This window comes from Pipra filicauda, unplaced genomic scaffold (assembly GCF_003945595.2).
Source record: "Pipra filicauda isolate LSUMZ 115617 unplaced genomic scaffold, ASM394559v2 scaffold531_size399970_pilon, whole genome shotgun sequence".
NCBI classification, from domain to species: domain Eukaryota; kingdom Metazoa; phylum Chordata; class Aves; order Passeriformes; family Pipridae; genus Pipra; species Pipra filicauda.
In genome coordinates, this window is record NW_024104678.1 from 237654 (window position 1) to 259119 (window position 21466).

The following is a 21466-nucleotide window of genomic DNA, read 5'->3' on the forward strand; positions in this document are numbered from 1 at the left end:
CAGGGAGGGAAATCAGAAAGCCTTGCCCAGGGAGGGTGATGCAGGAGCTGTTTATTCCTGTGACTTTTCCTAAATCAGGGAGATGTTCCCAAGACAGAAATAAAATATATATGGATTTGGGAACAGCTTTAATTGCTGCAAACATTATCCAGGCATTGCAAATCAGAGGGACAACAGTACAATGAAATCTCTTTCTAAGAAATACCTGACATAGAGCAAACCCTGGCAGGTGTTTTGTTATTAAAACATGTTTTCTGTTTGGTAATTCTTCCTTCCCCAGTTCAGCTACAAACCAGCCCATTTAGAGCTCAGAAGAGCAGCCATTTCCTCTGAGAAATAAAGGGGAAAATCTTCATTATTTAACAACACTGTGCATCTGAATAAAACCAACTGCACAGGAATGTGATCCGGGGGGGGGAAAGCCAAGGGAAAGGAGCAGCATTGGAACACCCAGTGCAGCAAACACAGCACAACAAGGGTCAGGAACCACCAGCTAAAGCTTCACCAGGGCTTTCTCTAATTTCACTTCAAAGGAATTGTCTTCCTTTGAAGTTCTAATTAACCCAGAGACACCACCAAGGCAGAGCTGAATCACCTACGCTGTCACCCATTACAGCAATCCTGAATATCCTCAGGAAAAGCTGGAATCATTAACACACCACTGACAACAGGAATTCTGCTGACCTCGTCACGCAGAACATTGTTTTAGAAAGAACTGTTTTTTCCCTCTTTTTTAAAGCAAAGGTTTGAACTTCTGTTACTAAAATAAGTGTGTTCAAGTCATTTGAAGAATTAGGTGGTTATTCCCTGGCGGATTCTGAGCTTCACCTGGATACAGGTAAGTTCTGCTTAAGGAACTTCAGGAATTGCAGTGGGAGGAATCTGATCAGAGGAATGTTCTCCCCCGCTCCACAGAACCAGTGAGGGGAATAAATACCTTTCTGTGGTGTCTCATTTTGGGTTTTCATGTAAATTCTTCTGTGACAGGAGTGAGGATGGAAACACAGAAGAATCCAGGAGAGCCTTTGCAGTCCTTACTGGGGTGGGAAGCTGTAGCTTTCACGTTCCAGAAGGGAATTGTTCATTCTCCAGATGGGATTTCTTGCCTTTCTAACACACGAGGCCCTGCAGTGACACCGTGCTGCGGTTTCTCAAGTTCCCCCTCGTGGTTACTCTCGGCTTTACACATCGGAGAGCAGCTCAGTGTGTCCTAAACCTGATAAATAGGATTTCAGTGAGAAAACAAGGAATTGCTGTGAACTCTCGATTGGCCCTTGGGGCTGAGCCATTCCAGGGGGAGCAGGAGTCCTTCCCTGGAGCAGGGAGGTTCCAGACAGGCAGGAAATCCCCTTTCAGACCTGGTCAACATCCAGCCTGGTGTGTTCACCCTCTTCCCGAGCACCTCTCATCTCCCTCCTTGGATCCCTGGGTTTAGAGAGGCTTTTACCTGTGAGGAAAAGGGAAAAGCTGTTCCATGGGTGTTGCACGGCCTGGTCACGCTGAGGCTGCAGAATCCTGGTGTGTGCCCAGGTGAGGAGGGGAAAGAAGAACTGCAGGAATTGCTGGATGCATCCCTGCCTGCTGTCAGGGCAGGAGTCCTGTCCTTCAGCATCATAAATCCAGCCCCCTCCACACTCACACCTTCACCTGGGCCAGGCTGCACACTCCTGCTGCTCCTTCTGTTCTGTCCTGCACGCACAGGTTTGACATGGAAAATGGGCTCTTCCTCCTCGAGGGGAGATTCCCTGGCTGGAATTCGCAGCTGTGGGGAGGCAGGTGGGATCTTGCCTTTCTCTGCAGCTCCCGTGGCCTGCACCCTGCGACTGCCCAGCTGAAAAAAAACCAGCACAGTTTATAAAAGAGAAGTTGTGCAGGGCAGTCCCTAAACACTCAAATTCCTGCTGTTTTCCCTGATCCTGACTGGTACAAAGCTGTAACTGTAACAAGAGGGTTTCAGGGAGAGGCTGTGGCTGCCCCATCCCTGGAAGTGTCCAAGGCCAGGCTGGACAGGGCTTGGAGCAACCTGGGCTAGTGGGAGGTGTCCCTGCCCAGGGCAGGGGGTGGCACTGGATGAGCTTTAAGGTCCCTCCCAACCCAAACCATTCCATGATTCCATGATTGCAGCACGAACCACTCTGTGCCACTGAGCACTCACCCTGCCCTGGCTCTTTTTGTGCCTGGTTTTTGGGTGGTTCCTGTAACAAAGAAGCAAATTCCAGCATCAGGCAGAGGTCAGCTGAGGGAGGGCACAGTCCCCTCTTTTCCCAGAGGAGAAGGGGCCCAGAGGTGTTTTTCACATTCCACAGTGGATCCCATCAGGTGATACCACACTGCCCACCACAGGCCTGGGAAATTCTGTGGATAATGGGCAGGGGTCCCTCTCAGTCCTCCATGAACAGGCAGCTGAGAAACAGCCAAACCATTTGCTTCCTCTGGCACTGAACCCTGGATTTCAGGGACTAACCAAAAACCTTTGAAAACATTCTTCTTCCTTCCCCGAACTCCCAACACACGAAGCACAACTCAAACCCTGGCACAGGCAGAGGGAACAGAGGGGGGCCACAAAAAGGATGGCTCTGCCTGAAGGGCACCACAGAGGGAATTCCTTACACCCCTTGGCCACAGCCCACTCACCTCAGTGTCCTGCACTCCTGGGGCACCAGCAGCTCCCTGTAGGGCAGGGGTTTGTACTCCTCCTTTCCCACTGCCACGTAGTGATGGCCATTCTCCAGCTCCTCCCCTCCGCACACCGGGGTCCCATCCAGCCTGCAGAGCCTGGAGGAAGGAGACAGCAAAGGGATCGGGGCTCTGGCAATCCCTGAACGGCCCCCTCAGCGTGGAAAACAAGGGCAGAGTGGGAAACGAGGCAGAGGATCCATCATTCTTAGTGTTACTCTGAGGAAGTCACAGAAATCATGCCCAGTGATCAGTGAGATGCAATAGATCCCAGCTTTTTCCTTGGCTAAATTGATGTTTGGGGAGGAATTAGGTTTTCTTCCCCTCCCTCAAGACATAAACTCCTTTTTATGCCACTGTTGTGGGGTTTTTTTCCTGTTTGCTTATTGCTTTTTCACCAGCATCACAAAGCACCCAGGACAGTGGGGTTATCCCTCATTTAATGATGGGAAAACCTGAAATGCAAACGAGTTTGCAAAAGCAAATGGTCTGAACTTCCAGCCAGAGCTCCCTATGTTCTGGATCTATGGGAAGTGCCTTCCCTGGATACCCACTTGTTAACAGCTCCACTGCCCAACTCCACTTTCTCTGTCAGCGTGGCCAGGAGCGTGTCCCACTCCAGTGGGATCCTCTTGGGGAGCACCAGTGGGAAAGGAGGGCTCAGCAGATCCCCATTCCGGAAAACACTGCAGGAGAAGCAGCCCAGAGCACGGGATGAGCCAGCATTCCCAGAGCTGTGGGAGATGGGGAGAACAGCCAGGCACCAGGGCCCAGACTGTATTTACAGCCAATACTCCTGGTGGAAACTGGGAATCGTCCCTGCGGGGCAGCATTCCCGGGATTTCACGGAGGAACTCCCTCTGAAAACATTCCCAGGGACCCTCCAAGGGGAAAATATGGAATCACTTACTGTATGGTGCAGGGCAGGCGGGAGAGCTGCTGCTGTTGGACGAAGGTGTTGGATTTCCAGGGATCTGCAGCACGGGACTGGGGACAGAGTTCACTGCACAGGGACAGCCCTGCAGAGCCTCCCAGGCTGCTCCCGTTTCTCCATCAGGATCTGCCTGCCCTGGCACACACCCCTGGGATACAGCCCGGCCTGGGACACAGCCCATGGTGGGATACAGCCTGTCCTGGGACACAGCCCATGGTGGGATACAGCCTGTCCTGGGACACAGCCCATGGTGGGATACAGCCTGTCCTGGGACACAGCCCATGGTGGGATACAGCCTGTCCTGGGACACAGCCCATGGTGGGATACAGCCTGTCCTGGGACACAGCCCATGGTGGGATACAGCCTGTCCTGGGACACAGCCCATCCTGCCCAGCCTTGCTGCTGCCATGTGGGGTTTGTTGTCAGCAACAGGGAGGCTGCAGAGGCTCCTCACACAGGGAGTGTGTTCCAGGTTTGCCAGGGAATCCCTGAGCTCAGCCCCTTCCCTGCACTGTTCAGGGGGATGAAGGGATCAGCAGCAGCCCCCGTGTCCTGCTGATCCCTGGGGCACTTTGATCCCCACAGCCCTAAATCCCAACTTCAGTCCCATCAGCTGCTGTTTTTCACCCCCCTGCCCCTCAGTGACCCACCTGCAGACTCTTCCTCGTCCCACGGGGCTCCTTCCTTCCCTGATTTAAGTAGCTGTGGGAACAAGACAAGGGTGTTTCCCCACCCCAGCCATGGCTGCCTAAAGCTGCTCCCAAAGCTCCCTCTACTCACTCCAGCTTTCGGAGCCTCTCCGACCCCGCTGCCACGTACTGGCCCCCGTCCCGCAGGTCCCCCAGCCCCGTGACACCGTGGCCATACCGGGGGGTGTAGAGGTTCCTCACGGCCAGGGGGGTGTGGAGGGCCTTGGTCACCTCGTCCAGAAAGGCCTCGAAGGTCGGGAAGCGCCGGGGGGTCACCAGGAATCTCCTCCCCGGGAAGAAACGGTCCCCGTTGCGATAGATCAGCACGGTCCTGGCTGGAGCTGGGCCTTGAGGGCTCATCCCAGGGGGACACACTGGTCACAGGGGATGTGGCGAGTGGACAAACCTCCTGCTGAGCCCAAACCCTTTCAAATCACACCCCCCAAGAGCCCAAACCTTTCCAACCAGCCTCCCACTGAGCCCAGACCTTTCTGACCAGCCTAAATCTTCCAACCCCAGAGTCCAAACCCTTCCAACCAGCCTCCTGCAAAGCCCAAAGCAAACCCTCCCAACCACCCCAAAGCCTTCCAACCAGCCTCCTGCTGAGCCCAAATCCTGCTGAGCCCAAACCCTTCTCACCAGCCTCCCACTGAGCTTAAACCCCCCCAAGCAGCCCCCCAGATCCCAAACCCTTCTGACCAGCCGCTCTGGGCTCTGCTGTCCCGCCCCTTCCCAGCCCAGCCTGGTGTGACAGAGCATCTCCATGGATGCAAACCCAGCAGGAGGGAGCCGTGGGAGGCCACACCAAACGCCTGCAGAGCCCTTTTCTGCCCGAGAACCAGGAACCACAGGGCTCTTCAATCCTCAACCACCACTACAGGGGCCCAATATTGGAGTCACCAGGCTCTGACCGGGATTTATGGATCAGGATCTTCCTGTCCCACCCACAGCAGCACTGCCCAGGGGCTGTCACCCCCCTGGCATCACTTGTTCCCCTCAGGAGAAGTGCAAAGGATCAGATGAGCACCCACATCCCAGCGGGCACTTTGTCCCGAACAGATTCCATGGGCCAAAACAGGACTTGGCTCTGCCCAGGAAAAGGCAGGAAGCCAGACAGGAACAGATCCAAAGAGGAGCATTAGGAAAGCTTTTTATTCACAAACAAGTGGGGATCTATTCTGGAACAGAGGGATCCATCTGCCACCTGGCAACAGAGGTTGTTCAGGCAGCAGGAATGCAGAGGGGGAATCATGGGGGGGAACCACAGCACCACGTGGAAAGTCCCTTTTCCAGGGACCTGGAATGTTCCTGAGCTACAGGAACAGATAGAGCACTTCCCAACCTCCCCGAGGCACTGGTCCAGTGTTCCCAAAATCCACCGCGGGCACTTGGAGATCCTGGATATTGCAGAGGTGTGAAGTGCAGAGCCCTCCCAAACACACAGCTCAGATTCCCACACAGTTCAGAGAGGAACAGGCTGTTCCTGCAGGTCCCAGCACCTGCTGCCTTCAGGCATTTCAGTCCAAAAGCACCTTCTGTAAGTGAAAAATCTTCCCATCCTCCATTTTCCCCCCCCAGATCACCCAGCTCAGCCAACAGGAACGGGGTCCTTGTGGAAGGATCCTCACTGGGAATTCCTCCAGCACACACCACAACCTCCCTGGCTCCACAGTGTTTAATCCTGCTCTGACCAAACATTCACATCTACAAGAACTAAGAGGCTTTCTTGCCACATTCTGCTGAAGTTAAAACCATCAACCCACGGAGCTGGAGCTCCCCTGAGGTCACCCGTGGTGCTGCAGCTCCACGGCTTCCCCACACCCATCCAGGGGGTTGGGAATGCCTCCCAAGGAGTCAGGAATCCCCAGCTTCTGCTTCAGCATCAAGAACTGGAAGAGGAAGAAAACCAAACACTGATGATTAAATCTCAGAGACCCAGGGGCAGATCAAACAGCAAAACCCCTGTCCCCACCCAGCCCAATCCCTGGATAATGGGATTGTCCCCAGCCCCCGCTTTTGGAGGGGCTGCCCCTGCTGTTTGGGAAGAGGCAGGGCCAGGCCCTCACGTTTTTCCTGCTGGCAATGGCCTGTTGCAGCCACATGAGCTCCATGAGCAGGTGGGTCCTGTAGGCCTGGAGCCCGGAGCGGGTCTGGGGAAGGTCCCCCAGAGGGATTTCTGCAAAGAAACGGAACAACAGCCCAGGGTGAGGACAGAGATCCGGCCTGTGGGAGCTCCCTCCAGCCTCTCCAAGGCACTCTCAAGGCTGTGGCTCCCCTGTGGGCCCCCCCTGTGCCCCCTCACCCGGGTGGGCTCCGAGGGTCTCTGTGCCCAGGTCAGAGCTGTCCCACACCGAGGTCTCGCCGCTGTCGTTGTCCCACTCCTCGCTCTCCTTTTCCGTGCCTTTGTCACCCTCAACCCCCACATTTGGGGGGCTCAGGGTGTCCTCTGGGCCCGTGGGGGTCGGGGCTGTCCTGCCCTGCAGGGGGGCTGGGGGGGTCCCATCTGGTTCAGGGGGTTCAGGCTCCTCCAGAGGGTTTTTGGTGCTGGTCTCCTGGGGCTCCAAGGGCTGGCCTGGCGTGGGCTGCCAGAGGGGAGACAGGGGAGGGATGGAAATGGGGAAGGGGGGGAGGAGAGATGATATAGGGGAGGGAAAAGGGAAAAAAAAATATGAGGAGAACATAAAGAAAATATATGGAAAATAAGTATAAGAAAAATAAATATAAGGAAAATACGAAGAAAAATATGAAGGAAATAAATAGGAAGGGATAAATAGGAAGGGATAAATAGGAAGGGATAAATAGGAAGGGATAAATAGGAAGGGATAAATAGGAAGGGAAAAATAGGAAGGGATAAATAGGAAGGGATAAATAGGAAGGGATAAATAGGAAGGGATAAATAGGAAGGGATAAATAGGAAGGGATAAATAGGAAGGGATAAATATGAGGAAAATAAGTACAAGAAAAATAAATATAAGGAAAATATAAAGAAAAACAGAAAGGAAATAAATAGAAAAGAAAGTAGAAAACAGAAAATGTTATAAAATAAAATATAAAAATATGTAAAAGAAAATATAAAAAATTATAAAAGAAAATAGAAAAATACATAAAAGAAAATATAGAAATATATTAAAAATATAAAAATATATAAAAATAAAATAGAAAATATATAAAAGAAATGTAAATATTTATGAAAGAAAACATGTAAAAGAAAACACAGAGATCTGAGACGTGGCCCTGCTGCTGCTGGCAGAGCTCCTGCCCTGACATGATATGCTCTGGTCTGGTTTGAGCCATCCCAAACTTTCTGAAGGGCCAGAGGAGGGGGGAGCAGGGCAGGGGGGAGCCCAGAGGACCCCCAGTGCAGGTCGGGCACTGCCCCAGGGCCGGGGCACCCTCGATGTGCCCACAGGGGCACAAAGCCAGCCCGGGATCACCGGGCAGAGCTGCCACTGCCAACTGAGTGGCTTTTCCTGGCAGGGTCACAGAGCCCCGGGCACACCCCACAGGACCATCATCCCCCCGGGCAGGACCCCACCTGGGCGGGCCCGCGGGGGCCGGGGCCGAAGCTGGGCCGCAGCAGGAGCTGCCCCGTCCAGCGCAGCTCCCGCAGGTCCCCGTCGATCTCCAGCACGGCCGCCTCGAAATCCTCCCGCGCCCGCCGGAGCCGCCGCCGCAGCAGGAACCCCCTGGCACAGGCCTGCGGAGCTGCTGGAGCTGGGAGAGCCCCCTCGGACCCCCCCGAGCCCCCCAAACACCCTCCCACACCGGTTTAATGAGGCACCGGCACCCAGCTGGGACCTCCTGTGCCTGACCCCCCCAGGGACCCCTCTGACTCCCCCAGGGACTCCTCAGACCCCACCAGGGACCCTCTGACCCCACAATGACCCCTCAGACCCCTCCAGGGGCCTCTATGACCCCACAAGGACCCCTCTGACACCCCCAGGGTCCCTTCTGACCCCCCCAGGGACCCTCTGATCCCCCCAGGGACCCCTGTGACCCCCCCCGAGTCCCCTATGACCCCCACAGGGACCCCTCCAACCCCCCCCAGAGACCCCTTTGACTCCCCAGGGACTCCTCAGACCCCCCGCCCCAGAGACCCCTCTATGCCCCCCCCAAGGGTCCCCATCCAGCTGTGCCTCCCCAGGACCCCTCTATGCCCCCCCAAGATCTCCGTCTAGCTGTGCCCTCCCCAAAGGGCCCTGTCCAGCCGTGCCCCCCTCACTGTGCCCCCCCAAAGGCTTCCACCAGCTGTTTCCCCCCAAAAAAGCCCCTTCCAGCTGTGCCCCCCCATTCCCCCCGGCACAGGGACCCCCGTCCCTCACCTGCAGGCGGGTCAGGGCGCGGAGGAGCCGCCGCCGCCCCTCTGCCTCGGCCCGCGGGCCCAGCGCCGCCATGGCTGCGCCGCCCCGGCGCGGGGCGATGACGTCATCGGGCCGCGACGGGCCCCGCCCCGCCAGGCCCCGCCCCCGCGGGTCCCCCCGGGGCAGGTTGGGGAGTCCCGGTCTGGGGTCCCGGTTTGGGGGCCGGGCCGGGCACGGGGCCGGGAGCGGGCCGAGGGCAGGGCCGGGGTCAGGCGGCCGCGTCCTCGGGGTCCGAGGTCTCCGCCAGGTGCAGCTTCTGTCTGAGCGCGGGTCAAGGGGAAGCGCCACCGCTGTGTCCCCAGTGTCACTGCCACTGCCACCACTGCCACTGCCACCACTGCCACTGCCACCGCTGTGTCCCCAGTGTCACTGCCACTGCCACCACTGCCACTGCCACCACTGCCACTGCCACCGCTGTCAGTGTCCCCACTGTCAGTGTCCCCAGTGTCACTGCCACTGCCGCCACTGCCACTGCCACCACTGCCACTGCCACCGCTGTCAGTGTCCCCACTGTCAGTGTCCCCAGTGTCACTGTCACTGCCACCACTGCCACTGCCACCACTGCCGCTGCCACCGCTGTCAGTGTCCCCACTGTCCCCACTGTCACTGCCACCACTGCCACCACCATCACTGCCACCGCTGTCGCTGTCCCCACCGTCACTGCTCCCTTTGTCACTGTCCCCACCATCACTGTCACTGCTGCCACTGTCCCTGCTGTCACTGCCATCACGGTCACTGCCACTGCCACCACTGTCACTGCCACCACTGCCACCACCATCACTGTCACTGTCCCCACTGTCACTGTCACCAGTGCCACCTCCATCACTGCCACCACTGCCACCATCACCACCATCACCAGTGCCACTGCCACCACCTTCACTTTCATCACTGCCATCACTGCCACCCCCAGCACTGCCACCACTGTCCCTGTCACCACTCACCCCCACCAAGGATACATGGAGCTGCTGAGCTCTTCCAGCTGTGGGAGCAAAGGCAGAGCTGAGGAGCTGGTGGAGGGGCCGGGGGGGGTCCCAGCCCTGGCAGGGGACAGGGGGTGACACTCACATGTGCCAGCAGCTGGTCCAGGTTCCTGTCGGCCGCCGCCTTCTTCTGCTCCTCGGGGAGCTCCTCCACACACACGTCCAGCCCGAAGTGGAGCCGGGCCAGCTTCTCCTGCATCTCCCGCACGTGCTCCAGCTGCTCGAAGGAGCACTCCTTCCCTGGGAATCATCATATCCCATCCCACTCCTTCCCTGGGATCCACATGTCCTGTCCCACTCTTTCCTGGGAATCATCATATCTCATCCCACTCCTTCCCTGGAATCCACACATCCTGTCCCATTCTTTCCCTGGCATCCACACATCCCATCCCATCCCATTCCACCCCATCCCATCTCCCATCCCATCCCACTCCTTCCCTGGCCCCCCCAGGAAGGATCCATCACATCTCCTGCCCCCATGGCCCCCCAATCCCTGTTTCCTCACCGAACGCCTGCAGTTTTCCCGAGTGGAAGTCACTGAGGAGGTTGAGCAGCCCCCCCTCCATCTCGCACACGTCGGACACGTCCGTGAGGAAGCTGTGCTGGAGCGGGGCCCCCCGGGACCCCCCCGCGCCCGCCCGCACCCGCTCCTTGCTGGTCCTGCACAGGGAACAGGGATTTGCATCGCTCCAGGGGCACCACGGGGGGGCTGCAGGGGGTCCCCCCCATCCCGCACCGACCTGCGGAGCCGGGCGCGCTGCCGGGGCGAGGGCAAGGTGGGCAGCGGCAGCGCGAAGGTCGTGCTCTTGCTGGGGGGCAGCGGGCGCGGGGCCCCGGGGGGCGCCGGCTGGGCCAGGCAGGTCCTGGGGCTGCGCTTCCTCCTCCGCTCCTCCATCCCGGGGGCTGCGGGGACCCTGCGGGGACGGACACGGAGCTTGGAGGCTCCTTCCCTGATGGTTCAGGGAAAGGAGACGAGTCTGCCCGGGGCACAGCAGAGGGGCTGCGGGACCCCCGGCGTGGGGGGGTGACAGCCACGGCCACCGGGACCCTCAGCACGGCCACCAGGACCCCCAGGACAAAGGGGGACAGCCACGGCCACCGGGGCTCGCTGGCGGTGGGAGGGCTGGAGAAGGAGCTCGGATCCCCTTTCCCGGGGGGCAGCAGCCGAGCTCAGGCTCGGGCTCGGGCTCAGGCTCGGGCTCGGGCTCAGACTCTGCTCGCTGCCGGAGCTCCGGCCTGGCCTCGGCTCTCGCCGTGTCTCCAGCCCCGGGAGAGCAGGATTTCAACCTCGGCTGCCCCCGGCGAGAGTGGGACCGGGACCGTGCGGGCACCGACACCTCCGGGCTCCGGCCGAGCCCCCCCCCGACCCCCGCCCCGCTCCGGAGCCGTGGAGCCCCTTTGTCCGCAGCCTCCGGAGCTCCACGGCCGGGCACTGACCCGTGCCAGGCCCCGCTCCGGCCCGGGGGGCTGACCCGGCGTGTCCCCGAGCCCACCGGACACCCCAAACCTGCCGGACACCCCGAGCCCGCCGGACACCGTCCGCACAGTCCGGGATTTGCATTTAAAGGGAAAGGGAACTTCCTCCAGGCGCTGCCGGACTCTGCTGCCGGACCCCCAGAACCGGCCCCAGCCCCGGGATCAGCATCCGGCGGGATCGGGGATGGGGCAGGATCGGGATCCAGCCCCCGCTCCGCTCCCCCGCGGCCCCGGGGTCGTTCGTGCCCCCCCCTCCATCCCCCTCCGTTTACCCCGCGTTGTCCCCCGGTGTCAGCGCAGAGCCGCGACTGCGGGATCCGTCCCTGCAGGAAGGAGCTGGGAAGGAGCCGGGAGGGAGCCGGGAAGGAGCCAGGAAGGGCCTCCAGCCCTGGCGCAGGGACGGGATTAGACAAGTCCCGTCCCCCCCCGCCCGCCCCGCGCGCAGACGGAGCGCGGCTGCCCGTGTAAATCCCGCCAGGATTTTAATCCGACCTTGGACATTTTGGAGCCAATGGGGGCACCAGGGGTTGGGCACCCCCGGGGCAGGTGGCACTTGGTGGCTGCAGCATCCCCTGGAGGGAGAGCCACAGGTGAATGTCCCACGCTGGGGGTCCTGGAGACCCACTCGACCTTCCCTCGGGCAGGGACATCCCCTCCCAACCTCCCCCACCTCGTCCCCATTGGAAAGGCAGGGAGAGAGCTCCGGGAGACAGGGAAGCCACGTCCCACAGAGGCTGGTGTGGCCTCCCCAAACCCACCCCACCACCCCAAATCATCACCCCCCCCCCGTGGTACTGAAGGAGAGACAAGAGAGGCGGCAGCAGCAGCAGCGAGGTTGGGAGCGTTTCTATTGGATACAGGATACACACAACAGCCCCCACAGGGGTTTTCTGTACCGTCATGGGGAAAAGAAAAAAAAAAAACAGGGAGGGGAAGTTGGTGAATTCCTAAGGGGTTTTCCTTTTACTGAAGGAGCAGGAAGAGAAGCCCAGATCCCGATCCTGGCAGCAGCCCCTCCTCAGCCTGGCTGCTGGGAACAGGGTGGTCCCACCAGGCCAGACCTACATTCACTTGCTCGGGGGCTCCTGCCAGACCCTTCCAGAGGCAAATGCTGGAAGGCAAAGCCATGCTCAGCTCCAGGGAATGTGTCCCAGTGGATGTTCAACCGCAGCTCAGTGCAGACTTGTTGGAGCCCATCCCTGCTGCAGAGAGACCCTTCCCTGGACCTGGGCTCGTTGGGATCCCTGCAGAGGAGAGGGGGACAAGGAGGCAGGTCCTTCGTGGAGAGAAGATGCGAGAGCAGCTGCGTTGCCGGAAGAGAATCCAAAGCTGTTCCACTGAACACATCCACGGTGGGAAATGTCTCCAGCCAGCTGGCTCCAGCTTCCAGCAGAAGGAAGGCAATGCTGGGAATAAAGTCTGTCACAGAGAAGCTGCAGCGAAGGAGGGTTGAAGCACGTCAAGTCTTCCAAAAGAACACTGGAAAGAGAAAGTCTTGAGAAACTAAGGAGAAATCCCAAATCCCAGTGCCAGCAGGTCCCACGTCTGTCCCTGAACACCTTCCCAGCACAGCCAGGTCCTTGAGGCGAGTGGGGTGAGGCAGCACTGGGGAGATGCTCTTCCAAGAAGGCAGAGAGGGAAGGGAAAAGGGGGGTCTGGGATAGCACAGGTACCCCCAGGCTGGAGGGCCCACAGTCCTGGAGCTGGTCCCGGCGATCCTGGAGCAGACACAGGGTTTATCCTCCTGGAGCCCCAGCTCTGTGGGTGCCCCCAGGGATGGGGCAGAGGAGCTCAGGGGGGCCCCGTCCCCCTGCACAACGATGACACACTTGTGCAAAACACTTGGGAATTAGACCTTTGGATTAACTGTTTAATACACTTGTGCACATGTGCGTTCAGCAAAGAGGCAACTGTGAATCGTAAGGCGATTGAGACATTGGCAGGTCCTGGGAAGAGCGAAAGTCCCGCTGGACAGGACCGGGAATGCCCTTCCTGCTTCTCCTTGTGCCCGTTCCACACACAGAACAGAGCAGGGGAACGGCCTCTTGCACCCCCAGCTCACACAGGAGCAAGTCCAGGAGCTCCCTCCTGCCTGGAGCAGAGGGAAGCGGGAGAATCCGGCGCTGTGGTTCTCCCAGTTCTGTTCCTTGGCTTTCACTCGGTGCCAGAGTCGCTGGGACAGCAGAGGCGGTGCTGGCGCATTCCATGGGACACAGATCCAGGGACCTGCCCTCCTGAGCTGCGCCAGATTTTGGGGATCGCAGCCCCTGCCAATGACAAGGTCTTTCAGTGAGAGGGACGATCAGTTGAGGCTCCATATATTAGTTATTGACACACGCAGGGAAGGCGGGTCAGTCTGGTTTTCCATGGGTATCCATATATAAAGTGTATGTTGCCCTGCACATTTTTTATATATCATTATATATATATATATATAAAATTTAAAAAAAAAAAAAAAACAAAACTAAAAGCTAGGAAATCTCACATCCCCAGGAGGGCTGTGTCCTGTCCTTTTCCACCTGTCCCAGGAGCGGGAGAGGGGCATCAGATGGAGTCTGCACATCCAGGTCCCCCTCCCTGTGCCCACCCCTGTGCCCTGCAGGGGCTCAGTCAGTGCCCCGAGGTCCCTCCTCAGTCCCGCTCTGCCCTGTGGCTCCTGGGCTCAGTTCTCCCAGGCTCTCCGCAGGATCCGGGCTGTGCGTGGCCTTCCCCGAGCTGGGACAGTCGGAGCTGTCCCGGGATGGGTCCTTCAGAGGCTCTGCCAGGTCTGTGTGGGCACACAGGTCCTGCACCTTCTTGTTGAGGTCGTTGCGCTCCGTCTGCAGGGCCCGGCACAGCTTCTCCAGCCGCTGGATCTTCACCTGCAGCCCCTCCAACTCCTTGTCCCGGAGGGTTTTCTGCAGGGAGAGGCAAAAAGGGAGGGATGAAATCCCAGAGGGATATGGGCAGACAGTGACAGGATGGGGAGGATGGTTTTAAACTGCCAGAGGGCAGGGTTAGGTGGGATAGGGGGGAGAAATCCTTCCCTGGGAGGGTGGGGAGGCCCTGGCACAAGTTGCCCAGAGAAACTGTGGTTGCCCCATCCCTGGAAGTGTCCAAGGCCAGGTTGGAGCAACCTGGGATAGTGGAAGGTGTCCCTGCCCATGGAATTGGATGATCTGTAACACTCCTCCCAACCCAAACCATTCCATGACTGATTCTAGAGAAGCCTGAGAAGGGAAAATACTTGTGACCAAGCAAACACTCAGCATTCAAAGCACCTGAAGCTGCATCAAGGCTTTCCTTCTGCCCTTGCTCCCTCAGACCTCACCATCCTGCATTAAGGCAGGGGTTGTCCTGCCCCCCCTCAGCTCCAGCCCACCCCCAGGGCCTCCTCACCTCCTCTGCCATCTCCAGGAGAGCCTTGTTGCTGCTCTCCCAGCGGGAGCGGTACATGGTGGTCTCCTTCTCCAGCTTCTTGATCTTCTTGGTCATCTACAGGATCACAAAAAGGGCACAAATGGAATCACAGAATATCCTGAGTTGGAAGGGACCCATCAAAGTCCAACTCCTGGCCCTGCACAGGACACCCCAAGACAAATAAGCCTCAAATAAGCCCCAGGCAGAGCACTGCAGTGACATCCCACATGTCCTCAGGTGCCACCCCCTCCCCTGGCACAGACCCAAAATTAAACAGAACAATGGAGCTGTGGCTCTTGCAGCTCACATGGAGGAGAGCCATGACAGCAGAAGTGTCACCCACCTTCTCCATCTCCTGTTTAAACGTTGTGAACACTTCACTGCTTTTGGAAAGGGTGTTCTGGAATTCCTCAAACTTCTCTGTGTAGAGAGCCAGCTGTGGGGAGAGACAGGGAGCTCACCAGGGCACCCACTGACAGCCTCACCCGGGCAGGGAAGAGGCCAAACAGGGGCTGAGCTGCTTGTCCCGGGACACAAACAAACTGGCAGCACAGAGCTGCTCTGCCAAGGGAAAATTCTGCCCTAGGGAAACACCCTCAGAGTGGTGTGTCCTATAAACATCTCCTGGCCAGGGCAGGAGGCACTTGCTGGGGCTGATTCAGTGAGGGATGATCTCATGACTGCTCCCAGCACTGGAAAAAAACAAGGCACCTTTCTCCCAGAAGGCAGAATTGCTGAAGGAAGTCTCAGCTCACCAATACCAAAGCCCAGGAGAGATCCTCCCCCTGTGTTTTCCAGATTAAGGAACTTTGGGTTGTTCCTTGCTTAGGAAGGAAGAAAAGAAAGCCAAACAAAACAGGCTTAGCACACAGAGCAGGTGACTCACCTGCTGCTTGAGGTGGGTCTCCTGCTGCTTCATCAGCTCACACATCCTCTGTGATTCCACAGCTTCCTTCAGCAGCTGGGGAAGAGCAAAAGCAGTTACCTGGGAATGCTCTGAGCACATCCCTGCACGGCTGGTGCTGGGCCTGGAGATGGGAGCGGGCTGGGAGAAGCACAAGGAGCAGAGCAGGGCTCCAGCCCAGCTCCTGAAGCTGCTCAGGAAGCAAGGCAAGATGTGGCATAACCTGCTCTGGGCTCTGCACTCAGGGATCCAGCAGTAACAAGGGTCACAACCACCCCAGAACTGCTCCACGACTTACAAAGTCCTTCTCCCGCTGGTGCCTCTCCTCTGCCTCCTTCAGCATTTCCTGGGCCTGCTGGAGTTTGGCATCCACCAGCTGCTGCTGCAGCTCCTTGTGCTTGAACACCTTGTCAATGTGCTGCCAAGGGAACACCACAGGCTCAGAAGACCCCAGACAAACAGATATTCTTACTGCAGGTTATTTGTGAGCAGTGTCTAATTAATGTACGTTAAGGGCATGAATGAACCTCAACGTTCTACACAAAGTAAAAACGTCTAGTTTGCATTAAATGAATTGAGGGAACTCTCAACAGCATAAATAAACAACCTAAAAAAATATCATGTAACTTTTACTGGTATAAAATGCACATAGCTGGGTGTTTGTACGTGCATTTAGACACACTGGATATAGATACATTTAGATATATTGGATATTTTGGATATACTGGATATTTTCCTCTGCTAAAGCAGTGAGTGTGTGGTGCACTTCCCCCTCCCTGCTGAATCTTTGAGTGTTGCTTTTGAAAACCTGTGTTTTCCTTCCCTTCCACTCTGCAAAACATGGCCTTGATGTTCTGTGGCAGTAAAAAAAACTGGCTTGATGAGAGCATATTACTGGGCTGTGATTACCAGGAATGTGATGATGGAGAATCTGCTGGGTTTATTTCCCCTCTGGAAGCAGGAACTCCCTTCCCTGGGCAGGGGGATGCCCCTGTCCTGACCCACCTCCTCCCGCAGCTCGTACTGCTCGATGAGCTTCTTGAGCCTCTCTGCCAGCTCCATGTTCTCCTGGCGCAGCTTGGAATTCCTCTCGTTGTGCTGCTCCATCTGGAGCTGGATGTCGTTCAGCGTCACCTGGAAGTGGGATGTCACCTCCTTCCTCTTCTCCTCCTCCTCCCGGGCGCGCTGGACACCCTCCTCCTGCGTGAGGAGGGCAGGGATGGGAGGGACACGTCACCAAAGGGATGCTCCGAGCCCGCCCAGCCTCCCACTATTCCTTATATCCATCAGGAAGGGACTCTGGGCCTTTCCCTTCCCTTTCTGCAGTGGCTACACCCTGAAATCACAGAATCAGCTGGGTTGGAAGGGACCTCTGAGATCATCAAGTCCAACCCTTGATCCAACCCCGCTGTGGTTCCCAGCCCATGGCACTGATGCCACATCCAGTCTTATCTTAAAAACCTCCAGGGATGGAGAATCCACCCCTTCCCTGGGCAGCCCATTCCAATGGCTGAGCACCCTCTCTGCAAAGAAATTCTTTCTAATATCCAACCTAAACCTCCCCTGGCACAGCTGCAGACCCAGCCCTCTTGTCTTGCTGATGGTTGCCTGGGAAAAGAGACCAACCCCCCCCTGGCTCCCCCCTCCTGTCAGGGAGTTGCAGAGAGTGAGGAGGTCTCCCCTGAGCCTCCTCTTCTCCAGGCTAAACAGCCCCAGCTCCCTCAGCCTCTCCTCATAGGACTTGTGCTTGAAATAACACTTGGACAACGCAGACAACGAGGGCTTAACACCAAAGTTAAAGCCCTGCCCTGAGGGCAGACTGTGGGCAACCACCGGTTTGCCAAAATGGAGAGTGATCCAAGTGGTTGGGATGGAGCAGCCCCGGGAGCAGAGCTGGGAGACACCTGCCTTGAGGGTGCGGTTGTGCCTCTGGAGCTCCCGGCACAGGCTCTCCAGTTTGCTCCGGGCCAGGATGGCCTTGCTGTGCTCGCTCTGCAGGTGATCCTTCTCCTGCACCAGCTGTGTCTGCTTCTTCTGCAGGATCTTCATCTGCTTCTGGGAGTTACGGTGCTCTTCCAGCTGGGAAAGGGGAGCAGAGGGCATGGATGCAGCAGGGCAGGGCAGGGCAGTGTTGTGCCCGCTGAGGGACACGGGGAGCAGAGACTGTGCTCCAACAAGAGCAGCTTTGTGACACTAAAGGTGACACTCCTGAGCAGAGCAGGAGTGACACAGAGCCCAAGGGCCCTTGGACAGGACCTTTCTCCTTCCTAAATTCCCGTTCTGCTGGAATCTGAAAGACCTGCATGTTGCCCCAGCTCCAATGGAGCACAGGGAAAACCCACCCAGGGACACTTTGGACATGCACAGGCAGCCCCACACCTCCCCTGCTCCAGATCTGTGAAGGGAACTAGGCCTGTGCCCAGAACTAACTCTGGTTAAACGTGGTGTCAGGCTTTGTGTGTGAAAACAGACCTGAGCTCCTCTTACATCCAGATTTGCCAAAATTCCTCCTGTCCACGCTCACACCTCACAAACACCACCAGGCTGCACCCAGCAACACCCACCCCCTCCTATCCAGGTATCCAGCACTGCAGAGATCCCAGGGCACTGCAAAGCTCCAGGGTGTTCCTGGAATGTCCCTCCTGCCTCCCTGAGCTGCTGTGTCACCCCCCAGCCCCAGAGGGACTCACCAGCTCAGCGTATTTCTTGCACAGAGCTGCCAGTTTCTCCTCTGACGTGCTCAGGGTGTTCAGTGTCTGCATCAGCAAAGTGATTTCCTTGCCTGGAATGAGACAGGGCATGGAAATAAATAAACAAACTGGATAAAATGGCTTAGACAGAGCTCTGGCTCATGAGAGTGAAGACAGGAGGGGACTGAGCAGGTCTCGCAGCCCTGGGCCAGAGCTGCTGTTCCTGGGGTCTTCTCAGGACTCTGCCCCACAGATTTCACCACATACAGTGTGAAAATAAGTGGAGCAGCTGGGGAGAGACCTGGTTTTCAGAACAGGAATCACCACTGGGCTGGCTGGAGCCAGCTGTGCCCAGGAGAAGAGAAATCCATGGAATTCAGAGGTTGTGGCAGCCCCAGGAGCAGCCAGTGCCTTTGCTGCCCTGGGTACATCCCTCACACCCCCCCAGAACAGGACGCTGTGCCATTCCCAAACACGTCCAAAGGCACGGATTTGATGAGAGCAGGATAAACCCAAGGGCTGCAGCACACCCAGGGCAGGGAACCTCTTACCTAAACCCTTGGCTTTCTTCTTCTCCTGAGCCTTCTTCTGGTCTCTGTCCCCGCCCTCCTCGGTGCCCTTGGAGTTCTCCTTCTCCCCGTTCATCTCGGGGCCGCCCGGCTCCTGCTCCCCGTTCCGGGGGGACTCGGGGCAGCCCTTGTCGGGCTCCTCGGGCTCGGGGGGCTCCCCGTGCCCGCCGTCCTCCGCCGGGCCCTCCTGGCTGGCATCCACACAGTAGGTGCTCAGGATGTCCTCCAGCTGCCGGCTCAGCTCCTCGGACACATCCTGGGAGGACTTGGAGTCCTCCTGAGTGAGGGGAGCTGGGGGGGGGGGACACACACAAACACAAAGCATGAGGGTCCCCCCCCTCCACACACAGGGAAAGGGGAGGTTTTCCTGGCTGGACTTGCAGCAGGATAAGCTGCTTTGTCTCCAGCCAGCTGCCCTGACAATGGCAGGGCATTCCCAACAGCCTCTCCTTTGATCACCAGAGCATGACCAAGCCCCTGACATCTGTCAAGAGCAAAAATTCCACCCCCAGTCCCCCACTCAACCACAAGCAGGTTGTCTGTGAGCTTTTTCCTCACCCCCTCTCCAAGAGGAACTGGCAGCTCAGATCCCCCAGGGCTGGGCTTTTTAGCATAACAATGGGCTTTAAACCTGGGTGAGCCTCTGTCCTCACTGGAAGAGCAGCTGTACTGGGATCAAACATCCCTCATCCCACCCAGCAGACATTCAGGCATGGAGCAGGCAGCACATCCTGCCTCCAAACTTTTTCCAAGAGCAGCTGGTTATTAAAATAACTCTCCTCACTGTGTGTTTCCTCCATGCCCAGGCACGGGAGCACCGGGCAGGGTTAATTTTAACCAAGCTCCTCCTCCATTACACCTGGATTTTGTATCCCAGAGAACAGTTTTGATGAGTAACAGGAAAGAGCTGCCTGGCATTTTCTGAATGGGACCCTTAAGGTCAAAGCACCAACAAACAACCCTTTGCTTCCAGGTAGAACTGACTCCACGATTCTGCCAGGAAATGGGAACTCCTCCAGGACTGCACACAGAAATGAGGAAAAACCCAGGAATTTCTGCCCTGGAAAACACAGCTGCTCATATACAAAGAGCTGGATGCAGAGAAAGCAGCAACCTGAATCCTTCTGGGCTCAAACCCACCCTCACACATTCCAGGGAATGCCAGCAGAGCCACCCCTCCATTCCCCAGGGACCCCCCCCACCTTCTGGGGGTGCTGCAGCCTCGGGTGAGTCTCCCTCCTCCAGCCCCATCCCGCTGCTCGTTTTGGAAGCACCAGAGGGACGTGGGGCTCCTTTGGTCTCCACCCCCTGGTTCTTCATCACAGCCTTTCGGCCCTGTCAGACTCTGCAGAAACAAACAGCGACTTTAGGAACGTTTGGAGGGTTTGGGGAGCCATCCACCCGGACTGGGAAGGAGCAGGAGTTCCCACCACAGCTCTGTGCCAAGGAAAGCAGGGCCTGGTTCCCAGTTTGTACCTCTCGGATTTCAGAGCTGACAGAGAAACCCCCTCACTGGGATGAGGACCCAGAAACCAGAGCATCTCCAGCAGAGAGGTCAATTTCTGCTGAGCCCAAAACCCCAGACAAGGAGAACCCAAAATCCCAGCTCTTCATCCCCATCCCCTCTCCCTCTGCAGGGCTTGAATGTTCTCACCCTTCTCACCCTCTGCTCTGCTTATGACACTAATTATGGGCTGAGGATGCTGATGCTCCTGGTCTAGAGGGGAGGGGCTGTTCCCAGTTTGGAGCTCAGGACAGTTCCGAGTCCAGGCTGTTCCTATTTTGGAGGCGAGAGGCTGTTCCCACTTTGGAGCTCAGGATAGTTCCCCATCCAGGCTGTTCCCCGAGCAGTGGGATCCCTTTCCCGTGCCCCCATCCCCTCCCGGTGCTCCTCCTGGCAGGCAAACCCGCGGGCAGAGCGGCGGCGGAGCCCGGCCCGTGTCACCGCCCACGTGCGGGATCTGCGGGGCAGCGCCTTCACCCGCACCTGCCCCGCGCCTCGGGCGCTGCTTTTCCGCTGCTGCTGCAACGGGAGCGGCTCCCGGCGGGAACCGGGGCCCAGGAGCCATAACCGGGGCTCGGGGGGGGGGGGCAATAACCGGGGCTCGGGGGGAGATCACCGGAGCTCGGGGGAGGGGTTAACCGGGGCTCGGGGGGCGATAACCAGGTTCGAGGGGCGATCACTGGCCCCGCAGCACCCCTGGCCCCCCGGCCTCGCTCCCCCCGGCCCATCGCCCCCTTGGTCCCGGCCCCGCCCCCCCCCCCCCCCACGGGGACGCGGCTCCCGGTGCCCCCCCCTCCGTTATCACCCCCGGGGCTCGGCCCAGCCGCCGGTGCCGCCCCCGCCCTCACAACCCCGCGACCCCCTCCCTCCCCCGCCCTTGACGTCAAAGCCGCCCCGCGCCCCCCCCCGCGGGGTGACGTCACGCGCGCACCCCCGTGACGTCAGCGCCGGCGGTCTGACGCAGGTGCCGCCTCGCTGCTCAGCCGGCAGGCGCGGCGCCGCGGTGCATGCGTGCCGGTGTGCCCGCGGTGCGTCCCGCCGGTGCCGGCGCGGAGGGTGCCCGTGCTGAGGGCGCCGGTACCGGCTCTGAGGGAGCGGCTCGGCCCCGGGGCCTCCAACGGCCGCGCGTGCGCCCGCCCCGCGCCGCCCCGCCAATCAGCGCCCGCCGCGCGCGGGGCACGCCGGGAACCGCCGCGGAGACGCGGCGGGAGGCAGCGGGGGAGGAAACTACAACTCCCGGCATGCACCGCGCGCGGCCCCCAACTCCCGGCGTTCACAGCGCGG

General features: G+C 58.4%; 4 protein-coding genes across 7 annotated transcripts; all 4 read right to left on the reverse strand.

Moving 5' to 3' along the window:
- Positions 1 to 111: 111 nt before the first annotated feature.
- On the reverse strand, positions 112 to 5224 carry DCDC2B (doublecortin domain containing 2B). 3 transcript variants are annotated; one of them, XM_027728345.2, is made up of 9 exons: positions 4391 to 5224; positions 4261 to 4312; positions 3587 to 3663; positions 3231 to 3362; positions 2635 to 2775; positions 2156 to 2195; positions 1648 to 1831; positions 1359 to 1447; positions 112 to 1216 (listed from the first exon to the last, which is right to left on the reverse strand). In XM_027728345.2, the coding sequence occupies exons 1-9, from the start codon at positions 4657 to 4659 to the stop codon at positions 1211 to 1213; spliced, it is 990 nt and encodes a 329-aa protein (XP_027584146.1). In that variant the 5' UTR covers positions 4660 to 5224; the 3' UTR covers positions 112 to 1210. The 3 variants fall into 3 exon arrangements, with proteins under 3 accessions (XP_027584146.1, XP_027584142.1, XP_027584144.1); XM_027728341.2 differs by having other exon boundaries at positions 1642 to 1831; XM_027728343.2 differs by lacking the exon at positions 112 to 1216 and having other exon boundaries at positions 1353 to 1447; positions 1642 to 1831.
- Positions 5225 to 5432: 208 nt separating this feature from the next.
- IQCC (IQ motif containing C) lies at positions 5433 to 8812 on the reverse strand. The gene is made up of 5 exons (XM_027728352.2): positions 8622 to 8812; positions 7835 to 7996; positions 6602 to 6881; positions 6366 to 6475; positions 5433 to 6188 (listed from the first exon to the last, which is right to left on the reverse strand). Exons 1-5 carry the CDS (start codon positions 8691 to 8693, stop codon positions 6084 to 6086), a joined length of 729 nt encoding a protein of 242 aa, XP_027584153.1. The 5' UTR covers positions 8694 to 8812; the 3' UTR covers positions 5433 to 6083.
- Positions 8812 to 11504, reverse strand: CCDC28B (coiled-coil domain containing 28B). The gene is made up of 6 exons (XM_027728354.2): positions 11389 to 11504; positions 10381 to 10554; positions 10146 to 10300; positions 9726 to 9880; positions 9617 to 9639; positions 8812 to 8920 (listed from the first exon to the last, which is right to left on the reverse strand). The coding sequence occupies exons 2-6, from the start codon at positions 10533 to 10535 to the stop codon at positions 8869 to 8871; spliced, it is 540 nt and encodes a 179-aa protein (XP_027584155.1). The 5' UTR covers positions 10536 to 10554; positions 11389 to 11504; the 3' UTR covers positions 8812 to 8868.
- Positions 11505 to 11947: 443 nt separating this feature from the next.
- On the reverse strand, positions 11948 to 21297 carry TXLNA (taxilin alpha). 2 transcript variants are annotated; one of them, XM_027728374.2, is made up of 12 exons: positions 21114 to 21297; positions 19881 to 20023; positions 18661 to 18969; positions 18110 to 18201; positions 17328 to 17498; positions 16425 to 16619; positions 15718 to 15837; positions 15402 to 15476; positions 14859 to 14951; positions 14495 to 14590; positions 13909 to 14013; positions 11948 to 13383 (listed from the first exon to the last, which is right to left on the reverse strand). In XM_027728374.2, exons 2-12 carry the CDS (start codon positions 19996 to 19998, stop codon positions 13012 to 13014), a joined length of 1746 nt encoding a protein of 581 aa, XP_027584175.1. In that variant the 5' UTR covers positions 19999 to 20023; positions 21114 to 21297; the 3' UTR covers positions 11948 to 13011. The 2 variants fall into 2 exon arrangements, with proteins under 2 accessions (XP_027584175.1, XP_027584177.1); XM_027728376.2 differs by lacking the exon at positions 11948 to 13383 and having other exon boundaries at positions 13418 to 14013.
- Between the last annotated feature and the right edge of the window lie 169 nt (positions 21298 to 21466).